The sequence below is a fragment of the Littorina saxatilis genome, linkage group LG1 (genome assembly GCF_037325665.1).
Source record: "Littorina saxatilis isolate snail1 linkage group LG1, US_GU_Lsax_2.0, whole genome shotgun sequence".
Lineage (NCBI taxonomy): Eukaryota > Metazoa > Mollusca > Gastropoda > Littorinimorpha > Littorinidae > Littorina > Littorina saxatilis.
Window position 1 is genome coordinate 52,381,931 of NC_090245.1, and position 24,409 is coordinate 52,406,339.

Here is a 24,409-nt window from a genome sequence, read left to right on the forward strand (position 1 = left end):
TGTGGGTTCTGATGTTTACTAATCCACGGCCGGTTCGCTTCCGCTTTTGTGGCTGTGGCTTCCGGTACAGGATGGGATAGCCTTCTACCGTTAACACTGGGGTGTTGGTAGTCGGCACCTTTCAGCCTTTGGCTGTCGGTTCCGTCGCTGCGGTTCCTTTGCTGTTATTCAGGCTGTGTCCACTTCCTTTTCCAGTTTTCCCGCTGGAAGGAGACAGGTGGATGGAGTTTTGGTCATGGAGTTCCGGTGTTGATTTTTTTCAAAACTTTTCCGATTTTTGGCAAGTATTGCCTTATCGGGATTGGTGACTGGTTCTCATCATTTCGATGATTGTTATGATGCTTTTGAACGAGGGGAGGCTTATACTTCAGCTGTGTCGCTGTTCGCGGCATTTTGAGGTTGATTTGAGCCTTCTGAGGAGAATCTTTGAGTGTTAAGTTCTTAGATCCTCTGGCGGGGTTTTTTGTACTTGTGGAGTTTTCACAAGCGAGTCTTCTTTGTCACCACTACCTGTGTAGACAACGTTCGACTTTATACCTGCGGCGGCGTTGCTTTAGCTTGTGTCTTACGCTTAAGAGCGTGTCACTCGCGGAGCGCTTTCTGTAGGCTTCGGTTAACTCCAAACTTAAGAACTTAGGTTCTCTGTTTTTGTTCTACGGAACCGCCCTCGGGTTTGGCTAAAATCCATCTGGATTTGGATAGCTAGGAGAAAGCGTCTGTAAGATCAAGATCTCCTAGCTCGGGGAGTTTGTGGCTTCGGGTTTTTATGATGGGCTCGTTTGAACAAAACGCGCTTTTACTCTCGCCTGGGTGGTTACGTTCTAACTGGATATCTTTGTGGTCTGACAGGACGCAGATACAAAGGAGTTAACTTTGCCGGTTTTTTACCTGAGGGTAAGCCTCTGCCTTTAAAGTTTTGTTCTTTTGGCTAGGCTTTAATCTCTTTCTTGTTTGAAAGGTCTCTTTTTGAGACCCCTTCTATGCACGCGGGCTTTTATCTATCTAAGAGACGCTCACGGTAAAAGGGAAGCGCAAGGCAGGCCTTGGCTGTCGTTTGTTTCCAAACGAAAAGCTTCAGGCTGGCTGTTATCTACTTTAGCTTTTGGCTCTATACCCTCGCTTTCACAGGATCTTTCTCATAGATCGTTTTGGCGACCTGTTGGTCGCACAGTACGGGTCTTTGCTATCTTGGTTCCAGACCTCTTAAGGCTGGCAAGAAGGCGTCTTTGCTTTCTCACATTCCAGTTACACGGATGTCTTCTGTAAGGATATCCTTGGGATACTTAGGGGCTTCCGCCTCAACTCTGGATTTGATTCAGAGTCTTTATAGGGGTTTTGGGCGTGTTTGTTCGCTTGTCACTTAGACTGGCTTGGTTCGAAGCGCTTATTTCTTACGGAATGAACTCCTCTTCTCTACGTGTAATGAGGTGGCGATCCACCTATTCTGGGTTTCCGTTTTTCTTTCATGTCTTATTTTTAAGACTTTATGTAATTTCTGTCACTTTGGTACGGCTTGGTGCAGCGTTGCTTTAACCCGTTTCAAGGCTAGCCTGGCGGATCTACACGGAAAACGGCCAAGCTTACTCTAGTAGCTTCTGTGAGAAGTGGGAGTAAGCATACTTTCTGGCTATTTTGAATATGGACATCTTTTCAAGAAAGACTGATCTATGGCTTTTGGGTTCCTTCGAAATTTTCTGGCATTTAAGCAAAAATGGAAAACAAGCTTCGAGTTGCATTTTCAATTCATGAAGCAAGGGTGTGGCTCCTTTAGAGTCACGTTTAGTCAATTAAAACTTTTCGGGTTTCGAAGTTTTTTCCGACTTGCACGGATCTTGTTAGATCATTGAATCAAAGGTTACTTGCCTTATCTTTCATCTCCATCGTGATTCTACCTTGGCTTTTATGCGGAAAACGGGGAAAACCAGCTTCCAATTGTATTTTCAATTCAGGAAGCAAGATTTTGGCTCCTTTAGAGTCAGGTTTGGCTCTTTTAATATTTCGATTTTCGAAAAATTTTCTGACTTTCACGGACCTTGTTAGATCGTTGATTTAAAGGCCATTTGCCTTATCTTTCGTCTCCGTCTTGATTTAACCTTGAACGGTTGGAAATGACGTTAAACACTGTTTTAGGGTGGGTACAGGTCTATCTACTCTGGTAGGGGTATGACTTTTTGAAGTCAACCTTACCTAGATGGACTGCTACACTGGACTCTTGCTCCTGGGGAGCTTGATGTGGTTATTTGTCCCGTGAGGACTCTCAGAAGGTACCTGTCACGGACTCGGCATTGGGTCAGAAAATCTGAAGCTTTTATGATATCACTTAGCACAGCAAGGTGTAAGGATATTGCGAAAGTTTATTTAACCAAGTGAGTCTCCACTTTGATCAGACAGGTGCTTACCTGGTGATTAACACAGTCTGGAGATGTTAGGGCAGTTTTGCCTCTCACCGCATGAGGCAAGGCCTTGGGCCTCCTCTTTGACAGTCCTCTGGTCGGGCCGTTTGGCTGAAGTACTGGAGTCGGCTTACGGGCGGTCTGAGGAGGTTTTTATTAACCTCTCCCTCAGAGACGTCTTGGGACAGGACGGCAGTTCCGCGTTACCGGTTATGGTAGCCTTGGAACAGGTTCTAATTTCATGATTTCTCTATATACCCGCCACCTATAGTAGCAATCTGCTATATGTGAGTTGGGTAAGATATGTAATTTAATCAAAAATTTTAGTAATAAATTTTCATTTGATTAATATACTTACCCAACTCACATCGTTTATTCCCTCCCGCCTCCCCGCTGTGGTGGGTGTTTGGGTCTAAAAAAGGAGTGAGTTGGGCTTCGCTTTAGAATGAATTGCATATGGCGGTGTATGCGCGCGCATACGGAAGGCAGTCTCGTTTCCGGGCTGGCTTAGACACCCTTACGGGTCTCATGTCACTCTTTTTTTAGAGGCGCCTTCCTTGTTACCAAGGGGACGCGTACAGCGTTACCAGCACTGAACTAGGGTTAATTGCTATATGTGAGTTGGGTAAGTATATTAATCAAATGAAAATTTATTACTAAAATTTTTGAATTTGAACTCAATCTGCTGTAAAGAACTCTAATATCTTACTATATTTTTATGTTTGCAAACTAAGCAATGCCACTCTAAATGTTTTCATTTTATGAACTAAACAAGTTGATAGGTTTGTTGAACAAGTACTCACATATTTTGCTAACCACTTTTGCTTCTCTGCTTGCTTTATTTTTTTTAAATAACCGCATGGCAATTTTTCTGCATGGAGCTACTATATTATTTGTTTTTGTTTTGGAGAGCTGCTTTCTTTTACGACTTGTGTGATCCTATCCAGTTTGGTTGAAACATACCCCTCCTTGAGTTCATCACTGTGCAATAGTATTTTCCTGGTGGTCTTTCAATTCAGTTCTATTCAGTTCAGTTCTTTCATTTTCCGTTTTCCCGGCTCTGTTTGAAATCAAATGTCTGCTTTAATCTATTACTTTGTATACACGCTGAGGAAGACTTTGTCATTCTTCAGTTACTGTTGGTTAATTTGCAGTTCTGAAGCTTTATCAATTAAATCGGATCTTTGAACTATGTAAGATGAATCAGTGTAAGGAATTTGTCAGCTGTTGAGTTTGTGTTGTGTAAACCTTTAAAAAAACCTTCTTACTGGAAGGAAAAAAATTGTTGTTAGATTTCTTGCTTATTTGAGAGAAAAAAGAAAATGCTGTGAAAAACAGTTGTGATGCACTGGCACTCAGTAAAGATTCTACTGATGTGAGATTAGCACATGCTGCACAAATTATGATTTTGAGTCCACTAAATGAGTGGACATTGTTTTATGTGCTTAGCTTTAAGATTAGTACTTTCATTTTCTATGGTCGTGTGAATGGAATTTGATATCTTTGCAAGAGGTCAGTTCACAGAACTAAAATGGTGAGGGATTTGCTTTTTTTGATAGTTTCTATAAGTGCTATAACTGTTTATATGGTTCCTTTTAGCTCAGTTGCGGTGAGTTTGGGTTGCCATAAAAATTGAGAGTTCCTAACTGCTTTGCATGTAAGGAGTTTGTTATTGTTTAAACTGGGACCAAGCTGCGTGTACAAAAAGTTAAGTAGTCGTTGCTTGGAATAGCATCTGTTTTCTCATGGGCTGAAAGGACGAAACATTTGAGAATATTTACAGCTTGTTTATTGCTGAGTTTTCATTTGCTTGGCATGGTAGAAGTTTTTTTAATGCTCAGGAGCCCAATGCATAGCCCCTCCATACTTTTAGGATTTCATAGCGCTGTGGAGCGCATAGCTATGAAACGCACTATAGAACTCAGCGGTCCGCATGCATGAGGTGAAATAGTGCCTGCCATAGCTAAGAGCGGCTCTATTTTTAACACGTAGATAGTGGAAGGGATTCCCCGTCATCCTGTGTCTCTGCGCATGCGTCAAGCTTTGTGATGCTTCGCGGCGGGTCAGTTTTACACCATTTGCCGCAGACAGTTTGGAAAGCCCGTCTCCTGATAAAACTTGGCTTTCGTTGTTTGGAAACTATGTACCCTCCCCATAAAGGTATAAGTCACTCTCTTGCTGGTTCTGCATGCTGTGTTTGATGTTATAAATTCCCGTATTATTATTATTATTATCATTATTATTATGTACCGCGATCAGTTCACCACACACATCTTGAAAAGATCCGCACGCGTAAAAACTGGCCCAAAGTCAAGATAACCCGCAGAACCGGAGGCAATGCACCCTTTCGATTCGGCAGTTCCTTGTTGCTCGTACAGTTCATCCGTGATTGCATGAATGTCCTGCAGACGAAAGCGGAATTTTCTGTACAATTCCACGTCGTCGTAACGATTCAGTGGATGTAGGCTGTCAAGAAAGATCCGGTTGCTTCTCAAATTTCTTCTCATCCTGAATCGGCATGAAAGCAGCCGCCATTTTAAACGCTCCAATAGCGGGTTCCATAACTCTTATTGGAAGGAGGGGCCAGGGCGGGGATGTAGCTCAGTCGGTAGCGCGCTGGATTTGTATCCAGTTGGCCGCTGTCAGCGTGAGTTCGTCCCCACGTTCGGCGAGAGATTTATTTCTCAGAGTCAACTTTGTGTGCAGACTCTCCTCGGTGTCCGAACACCCCCGTGTGTACACGCAAGCACAAGACCAAGTGCGCACGAAAAAGATCCTGTAATCCATGTCAGAGTTCGGTGGGTTATAGAAACACGAAAATACCCAGCATGCTTCCACCGAAAACGGACATGGCGGGGTAAAAAACGGTCATACACGTAAAATTCCACTTGTGCAAAAAAAAACACGAGTGTACGTGGGAGTTTCAGCCCACGAACGCAGAAGAAGAAGAAGGAAGGAAGGAGGGGCCTGCTATAACTTTATGGCCGACATAAGGCTCTATGCGCGGTCTATGCATTAGAAATAAGAGACTTTATGAAGTCCACCGACTTTATTGCCATGACATCATCAAATTAGGCTCCTATGAAGGGGCCATGCATTGGGCTCCAGCTTAGTTTCAATTTTCTTTTATTCATTGGCACAGTGATTTTCCTCCCTTTGTGTCGAGGTTTACATGATGAGTTAACTTGATCTCACAGCTGAGAGATTTTTTTTTAGGCATGATGAAGTATTCCTAACTTTTTGATCCATAGAGTTTTGTGATTGCTTGGAATGGTTTGTTGGTGAGGGGTGATCGCTTGAACTCTAGCTGGTGATGGGTTTAGACTAGTGCTCAGTTAAGCTAAGACATTTCTGACTGCATGGTGAAGTGTTTCTTACTAAGTCCTGGAGCTTTCTGGTTGATTGCAAAGGCTTGATGGTAAGGGACGATTGGTTGAATTGTAGCTGGTGATGGGTTTTGGACTAGTGCTCAGTTTAATTATTTCTGACTGCATGGTGACGCGTTTCTAACTGAATCTTGCGAGTTGTCTGGTTGCTTGGAATGGCTTGATGGTTTGGGGTGATTGCTTAACTAGCTGGTGATGGGTTTGGATGAGTGCCTGCGGTGAGGGGGTGCGGTGCACTGCCATTAACACTAACCTGGCCAGTGTGGTCTGGAAGACTAGTGATTTTGTTGTTCTGATTTGATTAACAATAAATCCCAGTCTTCTGGAACTGCGCTGGCTGCTTGCTTCTCTCCTGCATCTTGCTCCACTCTCTCCCGCTAACCAACCAGCCCACTGACCGCCCACCTCTGCTAACTCATATTGCATCCTGATGCCCATACACTGATACAGCTGTGTTGGTGCAGCATTGTCAGCTTGACACTTTGTGGTGATAAGGGCAGAGGGGCATGTCTGCTCATAGTTGCTGTCAACAGTTTTGCAGCTTTCTCCCAGGATTGCAGTAGATTCAAATCGGCCTACTAAGCTAGGTCTTGTCATTTTGGTTGAAAACGTCTGGTTGAAGGAATTTGTGCCTGGTCCTAGATCCTGCTTGTGGTAAGAATTGCGAGAACGATGAAACCATTGAGGGTGATGTGAGGACACAACAGGTGCAGTCTGCCAGCAAAAAAAGTGGATGTGCTCGGCAGACGCTGTCTCTTTTTCATGTATGTGCTTTCTAAATACATTTTGTTCTAAGGTATTGCTGATTTTTATACTGTTTTGTGCTGGTTCAGTCATGACATTTTCAGCTTGAGAGGGTCAGGTTTTTTTTTAATGTGAAAGAACAAACGTCACATTTCAACAAAAAGTCATTTTTACTTTGAAGTTTGGTAACACCACCACTAATCTTATGTTTCATGTGTTTCAGTGTCAAGCAGCAGTCAGAGGGAGGTAACTACTAAACTACAGCAGAACAAAGGCCCCTGCCCCTCATCTCCGCATCGAGTTTCTCTTTTTATCATTTTACTAGTTCCGCCAAACTTACTCATCATCAGACTAGCAAGAAGTTACAGACTTCATCATTCTGCCCCTCTGTCCCTGTGTATATTCCGATTGTCCCTTTTTCGTGTTGTTGTTGAGAACAGAATCTTCACAGACGCTGTGAGGAAGGCAGCATTGGTTATTATCCCTTGGCCCACATCTCATAAACAAACAAAACAAACTCATTAACATATTCACGTACGCCTCCGGACTGTAATCAGTGTTGACAGTCCATGCAGCACAAAGATGCTACTCTTGTTTCATAATGTTGAGTACGCTCATAATGGTAGATTGTAAATTTTAAATTAAGCTTATTAACGTACCTGTAATCGGGCCTATAGGTGATTCACTTATGCTGTGCTGTTCTTTGATGTTCAGTTCCTGTTGCATGGGTAATACTCATTTTTGTGGAGGCAAAGTCTTGGACTTCATCATATCGTAATGGAATGTGCAAGAGAGTTTATAATCAGATTTTATTTCCATTATTGTTGGATCTAATGCAGGAGAGTGTCAAAGGTCTTAATGTTTTGTTTTAACAGTATTCCAACCCCTTGTCTCGTTATCAAAACGAAAGCAGCTTGTATTGGTGTTGCTTGTGTACCCTGGGAGATAGTCTGGCACTGGTTTTTAGCACATCACACGGAATGAAAGAGAATGTGAGTGAAAGGACGGGGCAAAGACAGACGGTGCAAACTGGACAAAACTGTTAGAAGAAGATTCTTAGAACAGTGAGAGAATGGTGCGGATTTTGCAAGATGTAGGTGATCATCAGAAGATTACAAGGACGGCCTTGTTATCTTGAATGTTTGTCTAGTTTTGATGTTTTATTGGTGTACACTTTTAAGGAAATAAATTGTTCTAAATATTATTATGTTTACTGCCTGTTCTGTGTGTGTGTGTGTGTGACAGACCATCAGAGACTCCTAAACTGTAGGTAGTAGTTCTGTATCCAATATCTATCCAATATCTATCCAATGCAGGTAACAGGTTTTAACAACATAAGGTGGATGCAGAAGGACTCGGTTGCGCAATGATGTAAATATCGCAGTCCCTCCACAAAAATGCAGCTCAAACAGTGATCAAAGAAAACAAAATGGCTGTCCGGAGAGAAGTCATGGCCAAAGTTTACAAAATGATGTGTAAAAGAATGTTCAACATGGTAGATTTAACCAAGAAAATTCCTCTGAAATGTTACTATAATCGGCAATACAGTAGAACCCCCCTTTTAAGACCTAAAATCTGAGAAAACAGGGTCTTGAAATGGGGGGGTCTTAAAAGGGAGGTTCCACTGTACAGCGGTAGATTATACTTCTATGACTGGTTTATCTTATGGAAGCAGCAGTCTGAATCGCCCTCTTGTAAGAAGATAAAAGTTATCTGGCACTGTTTGTTTTCTTTTGCTGGACACATGCAATACTACCAAGAATTGCAGAATGCACACAAGATCATTCACCTGACAACTCGGCAACTTCCAGTTATTTCTGCAAGCACTCTGATATAAAGTTGGAAAAAAAATTATTGCTACAAATTTCAAACCCAAATTAAAGCATTAATTCCTGTGTCATTTCATTAAAACTGTATAATTATGCCAGTTAAGGCCGTTCACTTAACCTTCAGGATCACCTTCTGGATTAAATATTTCTTTTTCAGGGATCATGTGACCGCCGCTCAAGCAAGGGTACCATCAAAATCGACCAGACAGAAATGGAAGAGCGGAATGAAAAAGCGACAAAAAATCACAATAGGCAAAACTTTGCAACTTTGACATACGAGAAGAAAGTCAAACCAATTATCTACCCTGAACAGAGTGTTTTGTTTTGCTACCTTGCGTATTTCGCATGCTATGCTATTCCTACTGATGCAGGTGTCGATCGCAAGAGCGGTCAAAAACGGAACGCAATCCACCAAGTCATTGCTAAAGTGCAGACTTTTTTGTCATGATACCCCTAAAAATGTGCGCAAAAAGTCCCGTTTTTGATCGCTCTTGCTATCGACACCTGCATCAGTAGGAATAGCATAGCACGCGAAATACGTAAGGTAGCAAAACAAAACAATCTGTTCAGGGTAGATACTTGGTTTGACTTTCTTCTCGTATATCAAAGTTGCAAAGTTTTGCCTATTGTGATTTTTTGTCGATTTTTTATTCGGCTCTTCCGTTTTTGTCTGGTCGATTTTGACGGTACCCTTACTTGAGCGGCGGTCACGTGATCCCTGTAAAAGAAATCTTTAATCCAAATGGTGATCCTGAAGGTTATGTGAACGGCCTTCTCTGGCATATAAAGTTTTAATGAAATGACACGGGGATTAATGCTTTAATTTGGGTTTGAAATTTGTTGCAATAATTTTTTTGCCAAGTTTATATTTAGTGGGAGGGTAACCTGTTTCATCGCTCACAAAAAAGAAATCCCCACCTAACATTTTGATTCATAGTATCTCTTTGAAATATTGGGACTCCAAATACAGTATAACTGGATTGGGAGATTCACATGGAGCACAATCTTATAAGCAGACTAAACTTTTCAAAAAAATCATTTTTCCATTTTCATTACATGTTCTATTTTAGCGCTTTAGGATTAGAATACATGTGCACCTTAGAGATCTACATTCACACTTTCCTGTCTAATGAACCTCACACCATTATTTTTTATCAGCCTTTTATTCAACCCAGGGTTCACCGACCCATTTGTTTATGATTTTTGTGATGCAGAAAAAAAGAGTTATCTTTTCTTGCCTTAGTCCATGCTAAAAATCTTAAACATTACTTCCCTTTATATAATTACTTCTTTTTGTTCATCAGATCATTAGTCCATGCTACTCATTAAATTCTTATTTATCAAATTGACCAAGATGCAGCTTCAGACATAGCCTCATGTACCCATTCATAACAGAAGATTTTTTTTTTAAATAAGAAATTTCTTGTTTTAAGAAAGTCTGATTGGAAATCTAAATTTTAGGTGGTAACATCTGTTAACAAAATTATTTTTAAGGTGAGTAGTATTTTATCACAAGCGCTGTCAGTAATTTTCTGCAAATCTGTAGTTGGCCATAGTGATGATTTTTGCAAAGAAACACACACAATAATCAGTACAGTTGCAAGGTTGCGTTGTTGCATTGTTGACCAGCTCTACGATGTTTTGTGTACATTTAGAATTCTTTTTTTGTTGACTTGATAAGACTCCGAGTATAATAAACAACAGATGTAAGCACCAGCACATCCAAAGTGTGCAGTTTCTGCATAGTTGTGGCGTTACATGGGCCAGAGACATCCTCGGGTATCTCTGTGGTCTGAATAAGTGTGTGTGTGTGTGTGCTGTTCTAGCTTGCAAAAAGCTTCACCTTTTGACTACTCAAGCACACAAAACCATTCAATGAAAACACGGAACCCTTGAGTGCAAAAGAATGTTAGTAATTCTATTTGCTGGGTGAAAATGAAATATTGCATGTGAAATGATTTAATCTGAATGTGAAACAATTCAATCCAATCCTACATGTACAACAGGTGCGTATACTCTACATTCTATACAATCATTCCAGTATGTACGCAACTTGTAACTGACAAACCCATTTGTATTTTGACTTCTGTACAAATCATTTCATGAGTAGCTATGGTCTATCACACAGAGAAATTTTGATAAAGTACTATTACTCAACACTATAAAATATGAACCGAGAACAGGACACAAGTCCTCCAAAATACACAGACACATCAACACACAATTCAAAGAGCTCTTAGTCATCTCCACAGGTTTCAACAATCTCATATCCACTACCCCATTTGACCAGATGAGTCATTTAGTTACAATACCAGAAAAAAGAGTTTACAAAATATTCATTTAACTTATTAAAGGAAATCTACTATATGGCCACTGAACGTGGCGTGCTCACAAACAGTAACTGACATCCTGTGTTTATATAATATATAACAGAAGCCGGATGTGTGGCACCTGATTTTTTCAATCGTGCATCATTTGATGAAAATCTACTCGTTCACGGTACACATGAAATTGGTGCAAAACGCTGACATATTCATAGCACCTTTCCAGTTTTAAAATAATGCCAAAAAATGAAAAGGAGAAAATGAAAAACCACACTAAAGATACTTTTCAAAACAGTAACAAACTACAACTGTAGTCCCTGCCATGGAATGGGTCAAGTTTGTTGTTTTTCTGAGAGAATAACAAGCTTACACATTGCAGCTGTCTGTGGAGCTGTGTATGCTGTTTGGACATGCTGCCTACATTTCAGCCAACCCACTTCTGTTCTGCATAGTCAAACCAAGGTGATCATGCTAGCTTCCCTTGACTCTCTCCCTCCTTTAAATCAAAAGATGCTTTTGTCCACCATTTGCTCAGCATGCAACATGGGAACTGTGTTAATAGGTTGAGTGCTAAATAAGAGTTACTCAAAGAAAGAGAAAAATCCCCAAACTATACCTCACTGTCTTTCTAGCTAATGACACCAGAAACACTTACCAAACTATCACACATTTGTGGTAAATGACAAACTTTGTCAGTATATATACAACCTGCATATACCATTTCTCCAACAGCATCCATAATCTTCATGATTTAGACAAACAAAGTGAAAACACTCGCCCGTAAGATCAATGTACTGTAGTCTGAACTAGCCTGCCTCCCTTTGGTTACACATTCCCTTGAGCAAATACTCAAAATATTAGTTTTTCAAAGGAAATGAGAGCAGACTATAATTGATTGATGTGACTCTAACAAACACCTGTGGACATACTGAGGCAAATAACTTGCTTTTTGACATTTCAAACATAAGCAAAGATAACTCTCATAAACTCCCCATACTTCTTAAAATGCACAGTAACAAAAAGCCTCTTGGCTGCTTTTGAAAGCACTCAGAGAGAGTCACCTTTTGTTAGTGGCTTACAGATCCTTACTTTTCCACAAAAGACTGATAATAAGCTAATAAAGTAATACAAATCTATTGTCAACTGCAAAATCAAAACAAAAATTAGCACACATAAAAAAAGCATATAAAAAACAAACAAGAACTGGCAAGTTTCCTTGTCTCAGTGTTAGTCAGACCCAATAGCGTACACCAGCAACTACCAAGGAGAACCAGCTCAACAAATGGTAAAAGTGTGTACATGAACATATTACTATGCACAAATATACATAATGACAACCAAATAAAACACAAGCCCTCCAATTCATTAGACAATAAGCAATAATCCAAAGGTCCTTTTAGACCACTGAAGAGACCTGCACAAAGTCACACGTTCACACTCAAATAATCTGCGTTTGTCTGATACACATGCAAGCAAAGCAAAAGAAAGTGTGGAGGAACAAGCTAAACTTCATATTCTTGTGTACAAAATAAAATAAAACAATTGCAAAGGAAAACATAAATTTGTGATAAAAAAACACATTGCATCCAGCAAAGTAACAGAAACAGAGCGAAAGACACCTGAAGTGAAGGTTACCCCAGCAATCAGTAACTTGAATACTGAACATAGGAATGTACATTGGTAGACCCACATAGACATCTTGACACGTGCAACAACTGAACAAAAACAACACCATGAAGCAGATCTTCCAATGCTGCAAAGGAAAAAAAATGAAGTGTATACTAATGTTTTACTCAAAGGGAGACTTGGACTTTCAAGCAGACCAAATACCATTTACAATTGAAAAATCATACCACAGGACTAGCAAAAACATTCATTCCGCTTTCCCTGCACCGTTACCATAAATAACCATCACAGTTCAGTCATAGATTCATAACTTCTAGTCTACTGTTGTAAGCTGAAAACATAATGTTGTAAATCTAGGGTAAGTGATAGATAGTAAAGCAGATTGATTAACGCAGATGTTTAAATTGATGGTTATCTATAAGATGCAGCAGATCTACTGATTGCTGTCATGTATCTAATGTTGCATATCTAGCTAATTAACAGCATGTACTGAATACTTAAACTATCTATCTCTATATATCTTTATATTGTCGACCTATCTGTATATATCCATAATGAAGCAAAAGAGAAGTAAAATAATCAGAGTAATAATAATGTAAGTTTTTCGTTACAGAAATCCTGCTGAAGGGAAGTACACAATGTGAAAACAATCTAGGAAACAAAACTCTCGGAAACACAAAGGTACGAAAAGAAAAGAACTGAATACTCAATGCTTAAAAAAACTGTAAAAACTAAAAACAGGAGATGAGAGGGGTATATCCCTGAAGTTTATTGTTAGCTGTTAGTAAGGGGAAAATCACAAATTATAACACACTTTAATCTCAAATGTGTCAGATACACTGAAAAGAACATTTTGACACATCCACCCAGCAATAATTATTACATGTGTAACCGAGTGCCGAAACACAACAATCACCTTTGGAGGCGAAGTCCAATCAAACAGGATTGAGAATTTTAGGGCTAATTTCTTAGCCCCATAAAAACTGTTTTGGTTACGCAAAGGAAACCAAGAACATTCAGGGAGACAGCAGCCCTCGGACCCCATCACAAACAGAACTCTACAATCCACAGGTGTCTAGCCTGCAAGCTATAAATAGCTCGCACTCAAAGGCCAACAACTCTGCAGAGCCTGCTGTGAAGGGCGACAGTAGTCTCCCTGTCACACATGCAAACGAACTGTTGTCAACTGTTGCATGACAATATCATCCATTCACGGCATGATGCGGATTTAATGACCAGGATAAACACTGATGTAATGGATGACCAGGGAAACAAGATGCAAACATTGGCGTCTTTCGATAGTTTAATGTGGAGAGTGGTTATTATATGTCCAAGTGCAACAGCCAATCAACATGGAAATGTCATACGCACATCAACAGTGGTCACGGAATACTTTGAAATCACACCAAAAATGCATAGATTGACACATTTATCTGAACACCATCTGAATGGTAAGAGGGGGAAGAAAAGAAACAGGAGTCAGAGTGATGGTTGCCTTTTGCTTGAAAACATTCTGTTTGGTAATGGAGTACGACAAAGGGACATATTAAGTCAAGGTGATGGATGCCTTTTTTTTGTTTCAGAAGATCTGGTGTTGATCCTGCTCATTCTCCTTGCCTTACAGATAATAAATAGAACTAACCATGATGAGTAGCTTGGAAAGAAAAGAAGAAGGTAAGAGGTTTAGACAGTAACAGTAACACTCTGAATTGTTACACGAGAAGTACAACACAGGCTACCAACAGAGTCATTCAGTATACACATCAAAGTTGTAGATAAGAAGGAAGCCCATTATAAAAAGAAAGAGAGTTGTGAAGAAGAATGTAACCACCGAGACAAAGAGTGCATCGAAATTAAAAAGTTCAGGGCCTCGACTTTTTTTTGCACTAAACTAAACATTTCATAAACTAAAACTAAAACAGTGCAGATTTGTACTATACACATCTTTTTTTTGGTAAAGTTTGTTTTTCTTTTTGAAAACTTGACGATGATTGGCTGCTAATAAATCTCTATTAAGATAACACAGCTACAAAAAAATAATTCCATATTTTTTTTAACTGTATAGTACTCAAATGCTGTTTAGAAGGTTTTCCACCAAACAAACAATTACATTCAGGCTCTTCAGCCACCAAGGACAATTTTGGTTTGTAATGAAAGGAGATACAATCACATTGAAAAAACAATCTGAATATCTAATAGATCCTCATGGAAAAAAGTTATGAATCACAGAATAGGTAAGGTATGAACAATCTGTCGTTCAGTTTCTGCATACTAGGTACTGGAAAGCCTCAGAATAAAGCAGGGTATCTCAACAATAATCACAGCCAGTTTTCATTCATATTGCAACCTTTTTAGTGCTATCTCTGTGACTTGCACAGCAATAACACACCTTACAACAGTTTAATATCAACGCAATTACCTGCTTCCCGGCATTTAACTGAGGTTTTCCTGTACCTTAACTACGACTACATGAAATAACACTGGATGCAGTAATCATTCCATTTTTAGCAAACAACTGTGCTCACATTCAATATAGTTTTTAATTCAAAGTCTATCTGTACACTTCTTTTTTTTTTTGGGGGGGGGGGGGGGGGATCTCACCAAATCATCTTTGTAGAGAATCTGCATTATCAATTTCCTCATTTAAAAATAGCAACAATGAATTCAACATGCTGTCAAAATGTGCACTTGGCATTTCCTTACAATTTTCACATTCTGAATCAATGTACATAATTATGTTGGCCCTCTAATGATAGTTCAACCTGAAGCAACAACTGACGGGTCTAAAAGTCTCTCCAAAGAAGTAGAATAACATCGGCTGACTCTGAATCAAGACTCTTACAGGTAACGACCCCGCCACTGATTTGTTGGGCTTCCATGTTGTGTGGTGGTTATCGATAACTGACTGGCACGCTGCCAAAAGATCAGTCAGCAGCAGCTACATCACAAAGGCTACAGATACATACACACACACTCACATACTCACTAGCGGTGAACGTCTAGAATAAACCATCTATAAAAGTGTCCATACACACCTTGAGAAAGAGAGAAAGAGTTCACTACAGATCCACTACTCTTACGACCAGATACGATGACATTCTGCTGTTTAAATTGTCCATCCCACAATGCCCATACTGAAATGGATAAAGAGGTGATGGAATACTCAGAATGCAGCAGATTTCAAGATTTTACAAGCCATGGTGGCTTGATTTCTTTTCCCTTTTCTTCCCAAAGAGACACACTCTTGTAGTTGTTGCTACAGTTCCACACAAAAGGCGGCTGGCTGAAGTCCCCACAAAGAAGAATGTGTAGCGATGGAAACAGTATAGAACTCCTCATTTCAAAGAAGAATCTGTAGCGATGGAAACTGTATAGAACTCCTCATTAGAAAGAAGAATTTGCAGCAATGGAAGTTGTATACAACTCCTCATTAGTATGAAGACTCTGTAGCGATGGAAACTGTATAGAAATCCTCATTTCAGACACGTCTTTAGCCCAACAGTCAAACACGATGGAGTTGTAGACACGCACAGTCTGTATGCTGATGGTGGTGGTGGTGGTAGTTAGTCATAATACACAGGCCCAGGATGATAGCACTCTGATAGCAGCAAGTCCCCCGTAGCACAGCAGCCAAGGTAGAGTAGTTGTTGTGGCGATAAGGCAAAGAGAGTCTCTGGCTCAGTGTCCACACCCTTTAACACCAGTGCTGCCACCTAGGAGATGGGCACGACGACGTCGACGTAGTTGATGGGGAAGTAGCCCACCTTGCCGTGCACGGAGCCCTCGAACCAGTTGTCGTCCACCTGGCTGATCAGCTGGATCATGTCGCCCTCCTGGAAGCCCAGCTCTCCCTCGCTCTCTGGCACAAAGTCGTAGATTGCCCGCGCTGTCGGCTGCTTCCCGCTGCTGTTGGGCACTGTGGGCACAAAGACACGGGTCACTTACATACAGGTCTCACTCAATCAACTGACATTTTTCTTTAGAACCACATAAACTCAATCAAGACCACACAAAAAAACACTCTACATCTGCTCACATCTGCACCTCAGTCCTGTGAAACAAGCAAAGAAAATTAGCATAGAAGAGGCGTCTCAGGCAGCACTGGGAAGCCGACACACACAGCCAGAAACAGGCAGGGATTAGGACTGCAAGCAAATGCTTGTATCTGAAACATCATTCTTGAAAGAACTTCAGTCCACAAACAAGGAGACATACTGATGAAAGTACACGAAAGACTGGGTAATGAAAGGCTTGGTAATAAAATGCTAGCTGAATTCTGAGTACATGATAAACTTGCCTACAATTACTGAGTGAAATAACGATCAAAGGATGCAGATGAAGCCGGATTTACATATGATGATAGTATGCAACTCACAGTAAACTGGCACCATACATTAGCATAGATATGTGATTTTTGACAGAACATAGACACATTCTTCACAACAAACATACAAAGTATTAAAGTCAAACAGGGTGACACTTAACTAATCAAACACATACTGTACTTTCCTACATAATTAAATCATGTGTTGAAGGGGGGGGGGGGGGGGGGGGGGGGGTGAAATCATGCAAGATACTCACACTCAGACAACACTGTTTTTCCCCCCCCCCCCCAAACAATATATACCCTTACCCCACCCCCCCCCCCCCCCCCCCCCCCCCCCCCCCCCCCCCCCATGCATGCGCACACACTATCTAAATCTCTCCTTGAGGCACAGAGAGATTGCAGCACATGCCACTTAGACAGACTGAAGTTGGTAACATGCCATCCCATCCAAAACACTTACATTAGAAGCAGACTAGAAGAAGGTGTTAAATTTGAGCTGATACTTATACTGACTGATGCATGCACATACCCTTGATGATAAATTAGACTCCAAAAGCAAATACATGTATATGAACACATGAAGATCCAGAATGAACACACACACGCATGCACACAACCAACACAAACACACACACACACACACACACACTTGAAATAGCAGCATGCTGAACAAATAGACAAAAACATGAAAACCATTATTGAAAGATTAGCATGCACATTTTAAACTCAAACATTTTGAGAAAATACTGATGACTGCTTTGTTTTTTAACAATTTCATTTCTTGCACATCTTATCAAGATTAATTGGAGAAGACCCCCCCCTCCCCCCAAGTTCTTGTGCACTTGAGTTAGGTGGGGGTTGGGGTAGCATTGTGGGGTGGGGGGTGGGGGGGTATAGGGCTGCAAGGTGTGGGGTTGTGTTACATGTGGCTTGTGGAGGCGAGTTCTGGATACAATCATGTGCAGTCACAAAATAATGCGTAATAAAAACGGATGCAAAATTCAAAGGTTAGTACTTCTCATACTTGATCAGTCTGATTTATTCTGATAGACTTGTGCATCGCCAATGAACACCCACTAAAAATATTCTTTCATCAGACAGCTCTGGGAAATTCAAATCTCTAGCTGCAAGTAGGGAGGGAAAAGCAGTCAATGGTTGGGTTCTCGGTGTGAATCTCACCCAGACCAATTGCTAGAAAGTTAAGACACATGTATCTTAGCATTCCAGATTGGTTCCGGACAACTCTCGCTTACTCCATTACATATGTCGTATGCATTTAGAGCGATTACTCCCCTTTGGTTATCAGATCTCTAAACAGCGCTCTGCCTTATTTCGTAATTGATTGATGACTACCTGAAGAAAGTTTAAACACGGTCCAATGGTATGTGCACAAAATCTGAAAATGATGTGTGACAGTTAAGCTTCATCTGCCCTGTATCTTTCAGAGAAAAGCAGGATTCCTTCTGATAGCGAGCCAAACCACAGGCTTAGCATATCCGAAAGCAGGAAGTGTAGAATGAAGAAAAAAAAAGAAAAATCAGAAATTATCAGTTGTAAAACTTCTTGCATAAGCAAGTCTGTGATTCCATAAAGTGATAAACCAGAAACACACTGTCAGATTCAGATAATGAATCTGTTCTGAACCACAATCATGCAGTCGTTTACCAGCAAGAAAATGACATATCCCCTCTAATTACGAGGCTGACAAGCAAAAAGCATTTACAAAAAATAAAGTCTCACCAATGACGAATTTGCTCTGCATCTACTAATAAGACTATGCACAACACGGAAATCAATTTTCCACTCTAAGACTGACTGACAAAATGCGCTTCAAACCACTGCAGATGCAGTTATGCTGAGATGATCTTAACGATTGTTTGAACCAAAAGCAAGCACTCATGAACTACTGGTAGTACAACATCCAATGCACAACACAGGAGAGAGTAAAGGATGAAAATAACACCACACCATCACTCACCAGCATAAAAAGGATCAGAACTGTCAAAGTTATCGTCAAATCCTGACAGCCAGCAGACAGAAACAACCATACGTTAACGCTATATCCTACAGTTCATGTTTGTCGTAAATTCACTATCTTTTCACAGATCCATTTTCAAGCGACTTTCATAATTGGGAATTCTGTCAAGAACATACAACAAAAACACACCTACGACCTTTAACACCCCTTGTCTTCTTCCATCTATGCTGAAAATGTCCTACTCCACTCCCAGTCCCATCACTCACTATGACAACAAATGCACACATGTTCCTCACGTATAACAAGACTTTTGAACTTTCATTTTCGCCTGGGGTGCAATTTTCCTGCAAGGCATTTGGATAATACATGTACAAATACAAATAAAGTTAAAAAACAAAGGAATACTGTACTCACTGATACAAGAACGAGACAAGACGGTACGAATTTTCGCTTATGGACGCTTTTTCCTGATGAAGCTTCCATAAGCGAAAATTCATACCGTCTTGTCTCGTTCTTGTATCGGTGAGTACAGTATTCCTTTGTTTTTTAACTTTGTTCATCTTATCACAGTCACTTTGTTGTTTAGAAATACAAATAAATTAAAGAAAAGAAAAGAAAAAAAGGTATTATTTGATATACGCATTTCAGATTTTCGCAAACATGCATACATATTTGCCCATACGCCCATATAGGTACAACCACAAACTCACGCATGCACACAGGCAAGCACATAGGCATGCACACACACGCACGCACGCATGCACACACACACACACACATGCATGCACACGCACACACACACACACAAGATGCCAAGGCTGTGCAATGCATTTTGCACATTCAAAATGCACATCATGCAGATCAAAGTGTGGATGAATTTGAAAGGGCATTTCAGATGGTAAAATAGGAGAGAGGTTATGTACATTTATATATAAAAATTCCAAAATTTTAATAGTATTGCTCACCCTCTTCAGCAGTTTCTTGAAAATAAGAAAAACACGTGCTTTTGTTTTTTAAAGGTTTTTCTATCAGCTTTTTTCCAATCAGTATAATCTTTGTGCAAGCTTTTACAGGCTACGCAAGCAAAACGGATATTGATTAAGGCCACACTTCTAGACAGACATGTGAAATGCAAGGACTTGCTTACTGAACATATGTATCAGTAGCACTTGTTAACTTCCCTTTTTTTTCCATTTGCTTTCAATATATATATTTCACCTACACCATCACTTTTGAGAAGATTGTTTTAAAATATTTTCTTATATATATATATATATAAAAAAATTAATTGATGTAGCCATTCATTCACTTTGAAAAAAATCTTTTTTGTGCTAGATTTCTTTTCCCTTGCTGGTCAATTGCTTTTCAACAAAAAAATTGAAACAGTTAACCCCCATATCAAGAAATGATTTTTGTGCACTGTGTGCACAATAGCTATACTTCAAATTCTAGGCTCTGGTCTTGGCATAAGACAGCACAAGCAGGTGAACAGACTAAGTGAAAAGATCACCAAAAAACCACATTTGCATTAATAAGTAAAATAAATATCATTAAAAAATGAAAACAGCGAATTTTTTTATGCACAAAAAAACCCCGCTCCTCCCTCTCCCCCCCAAAAAATCTTTCAAATGATGATTGAATGATTTGACTGAAGTGCTTTGAACTTAACTGGTAGAAAACTAAAAAGGGAGAAACCAAAATAAAAACGAAACAAAGCAGCTAAACCAAAATTCATTCTTCTTATGTAGTGCAAAAGAAACTTTTTCACGCATGGAAATAAACTTCCTTTTAAAAGTTATTTAAAAATAACAAAATACAAAAACAAAAGTATAAAAACACAGAAATAAAGGAAAACACAGAAACAAACTTGAAAAAAAAAATTCTGCCAAAAAAACACACAACTAAACGGTAATGATATAAAAGGCAACAAATCCAAAAGCCTGTGTGCCAGGTGAAGGGTGCCCAAAGCGGCATGCATACCTGCTTGGTTATAGGAAGGTGGGGGCCCATTGTTAAAAGCGTAACTACCAGACGTGCTGCCAAAGTCAGTGCCGTCCATGTCCTGAAGTGATGAAGGAGACTCGCTGCGTCGGAACGAGCTGACACGCTTTGGGATGTGCTCTGAGCGCGGCTTGGCTGATGCCTCTGCTCTCCTGAACACATACAAATATGAACTTTGAATAAAAAATGGATTTTTTAAAACACAGTGAAACCTCCCTTTTCAGATCCCCCCCCTTGATTTAAGACTCCCCCGTTTTAATACCTTGATTTTTCAGATTTTCTGTTTATAGTCTATGGTAATTTACCTCCATTTCAAGACTCTCTCCAATTTAAGACCTGATTTCTCAGATTGTTGGATGTATTAAAAGGGAGGTAAGGCAAACAAACAAAAAAATAGTCTGTTTACGGTAACCCGACCGACCCTATTTTTTTCGCGCGACCCTAGACTTTTTTTGGCATTTGGGGGAAAAAAAAAAAAGAAAAAAAAATCTTTTGTTTTTTTTGCAAAATAACGTAAAAATATGGTTTTTTGGAAAAAAAAATAAAAAAAAATCCCGACTTACCGACCCTATTTTTTTGGCCTATGTTACCGTAAACAGACCTTTTTTTTTGGGGGGGGGCCTAACACTGTAAACAGACAAACAAAAACCCAGGCGAGCCCTGTTTGATGCTGACACTCACTTCACCAAATTAGCTAACCAGCAAATATCATCTTCCTCACTACCACGACCACTCTCACCCATGCCCCGCTCTTGCCATTCTGGTTTCATCAGTGACTAAAAACATTTTTTCATCTCAAAGCCCTATCATTGCCTTACGTATTGACATCTTCGTGGAACTTTGGCGTAACTCATTTTCAACTGCTTTTCAGCAGAAGGCCAAAACTGATTATTTTTATTATGAAATAGTGTTTATATTTGTACCTGGTATGGAAAGAAAAATAAAAGAATGTTAAATCATGTATTGTCAATCATATTTTAATTTAAAACAATATTTCTCATGGAGAATGATTTACTTAGTCTTCACGGACAAAAAGATCAAAATAGCCAAGAATTGAGTTACGCCAAAATTCCACCACGACATCAATATGATACACATGTACTCACTTAATTTCCAATGTTTCCAGCAGTGTCTGAAGAGTCTCCATGGCTTGACGATGGTAGTCACATTGTGCTGAGATGAAGGCCTGAAGTTGGGCTATCTGCTCCTCCTGCATGCATACACACACACACACACACACACACACACACACACACACACACACACAGACACACACACAGACACACACACAGACACACACACACAGACACACACACAGACACAGACACACACACACACACACACATAGACACTCACACACCCACCCACACACAGGAATGAGTGGCAGATAGAGGCAATGACATAATTGAGAGGCGGAAAAAGAGACGCATACAGAAATGAGTGGCAGATAGAGACAATGACATAATTGAGAGGCGGAAAAAGAGACGCATACAGATATGAGTGGCAGATAGAGACAATGACATAATTGAGAGGCGGAAAAAGAGACGCATACAGAAATGAGTGGCAGATAGAGACAATGACATAATTGAGTGGCGGAAAAAGAGATGTAGACAGAAGTGAGTGGCAGAAAGAGGCAATAACAAAATTGAGTGGTGCAAAAAAAGACATTAACTGAATTGCGTGTCAATAAAAAGACAAGTCGCGTAAGGCGAAAATACAATATTTAGTCAAGTAGCTGTCGAACTCACAGAATGAAACTGAACGCAATGCAACGCAGCAAGACCGTATACTCGTGGTCCACCGCTCACGGCATAGGCAGTGAAATTGACAAGAAGAGCGCGCGAGCGGGGTAGTGGTTACGCTATGCTGCATAGCACGCTTTTCTGTACCTCTCTTCGTTTTAACTTTCTGAGCGTGTTTTTAATCCAAACATATCATATCTATATATTTTTGGAATCAGGAACCGACAAGGAATAAGATGAAAGTGTTTTTAAATTGATTTCGAAAAAAAAATTTTGATAATAATTTTTATATATTTAATTTTCAGAGCTTGTTTTTAATCCGAATATAACATATTTATATGTTTTTGGAATCAGCAAATGATGGAGAATAAGATAAACGTAAATTTGGATCGTTTTATAAATTTTTATTTTTTTTTTACAATTTTCAGATTTTTAATGACCAAAGTCATTAATTAATTTTTAAGCCACCAAGCTGAAATGCAATACCGAACCCCGGGCTTCGTCGAAGATTACTTGACCAAAATTTCAACCAATTTGGTTGAAAAATGAGGGCGTGACAGTGCCGCCTCAACTTTCACGAAAAGCCGGATATGACGTCATCAAAGACATTTATCAAAACAATGAAAAAAACGTTCGGGGATTTCATACCCAGGAACTCTCATGTCAAATTTCATAAAGATCGGTCCAGTAGTTTAGTCTGAATCGCTCTACACACACACACACACACACACACAGACACACAGACACACAGACACACACACGCACATACACCACGACCCTCGTTTCGATTCCCCCTCGATGTTAAAATATTTAGTCAAAACTTGACTAAATATAAAAATGAGTGAAGGAACAGTGGAAAATAAACATTGACAGAAAGAAGTGTCAAAAAAAAGAAAAAGAAGACGTTGCCAAAAATGAATGGTGGTAAAAGAGACGTTGACAGAATTGAGTGGTGGAAAAAGAGACGTTGACAGAATTGAGTGGTGGAAAAAGAGACCCTGACAGAATTGAGTAGTGGAAAAAGAGACCCTGACAGAATTGAGTAGTGGAAAAAGAGACCCTGACAGAATTGAGTAGTGGAAAATGAGACCCTGACAGAATTGAGTAGTGGAAAAAGAGACCCTGACAGAATTGAGTAGTGGCAAAAAAGACGATAGAATTTAGTGGCAGAAAAAGAGACCTTTACAAAAATGAGTTGTGAAAAAGACATTGACAGAAACGAATGCTGAGAAAAGTGACATTGACAGAATTAAGTGGCAGAAAAAGATACATTTGGTGTTCCCCCTACCTCAGCCTCTAGCAGGTTGTGCATGGCAACCTCCGCCGAATTCTTGGATTCCTCAAACTTGTCCTCTGCCACCCGCACCTCCTCCTCTGTAACGTTGGAACCTACACACCACACAGCAGATACACAGTTAGCATCACTCACCCTACTGGCACACTTTACCTACACATCACAGCTATATAGCTCACATTTCACTTGTTCTTGATGGCTATCTGACGTCGTTGTTTGGCATTACAGAGAACGGCTAAGTAACTGCAAGTGTACAAAATGTATACATGTTTGACATACAGCATTGCGAAACAATAAATGTATTACTAACGTACGGCGGTGGTCCCTGGAAAGAGTAACAAATAAACATTTTCCCTTTCTTCTTGATTTCAATGTTATTTTACGTATTCTTTGTTCATTACAATCTCATTTCCTGTAAGGAAACGCCATTACTCGACCCTCACCCATAAGAAATTCTGACTAACTTCAACTACACAATGGTCAGGGGAGAAAGGGGTTGAGAAGGGGAATTGATGAAGGGTATGCAAAAGGAGAAGATTTTAATCTTAACCAGACAAAAAAATGTGGACACCTAAAAGCCTAATGAATGTCTTGTGAAAAGAAAAATCTCCCTGACATCACTTCTTCTTTAAAGATCACAGTGTTTTTTCAAAATGTGCTCAAGATTTTTTTAAATCTAGAAATGTGAAGACATATATTTAAGACAAATCCCCTCAACCCCCATAGCATGGGTGTAAAGGAGTGTAGGGGGGGGGGGGGGCTAAA

The 24,409-nt window shown here is 39.9% G+C and overlaps 2 protein-coding genes across 12 annotated transcripts in view; one reads left to right on the forward strand and one right to left on the reverse strand.

Annotated features, from left to right (window-relative positions):
* LOC138973669 (heterogeneous nuclear ribonucleoprotein K-like) overlaps positions 1 to 7,727 on the forward strand; it is a 71,555-nt gene extending 63,828 nt beyond the window's left edge. For all 6 annotated transcript variants that reach the window (XM_070346427.1, XM_070346405.1, XM_070346413.1 and 3 more), the window contains one exon: positions 6,747 to 7,727. In XM_070346427.1, coding sequence (XP_070202528.1) covers positions 6,747 to 6,780 — 34 coding nt within the window. In that variant the 3' untranslated portion in view covers positions 6,781 to 7,727. The remainder of the gene's footprint in view (positions 1 to 6,746) is intronic.
* Positions 7,728 to 10,249: 2,522 nt separating this feature from the next.
* LOC138973599 (endophilin-A3-like) overlaps positions 10,250 to 24,409 on the reverse strand; it is a 37,754-nt gene continuing 23,594 nt past the window's right edge. The window contains exons 8-13 of one of the 6 annotated variants that reach the window (XM_070346315.1): positions 23,639 to 23,724; positions 21,715 to 21,818; positions 20,588 to 20,760; positions 19,573 to 19,587; positions 18,608 to 18,649; positions 10,250 to 16,218 (exon numbers count right to left, since the gene is read on the reverse strand). In XM_070346315.1, coding sequence (XP_070202416.1) covers positions 16,016 to 16,218; positions 18,608 to 18,649; positions 19,573 to 19,587; positions 20,588 to 20,760; positions 21,715 to 21,818; positions 23,639 to 23,724 — 623 coding nt within the window. In that variant the 3' untranslated portion in view covers positions 10,250 to 16,015. The remainder of the gene's footprint in view (positions 16,219 to 18,607; positions 18,650 to 19,572; positions 19,588 to 20,587; positions 20,761 to 21,714; positions 21,819 to 23,638; positions 23,725 to 24,409) is intronic. The other 5 variants (XM_070346346.1, XM_070346323.1, XM_070346330.1 and 2 more) reach the window with 5 other exon arrangements.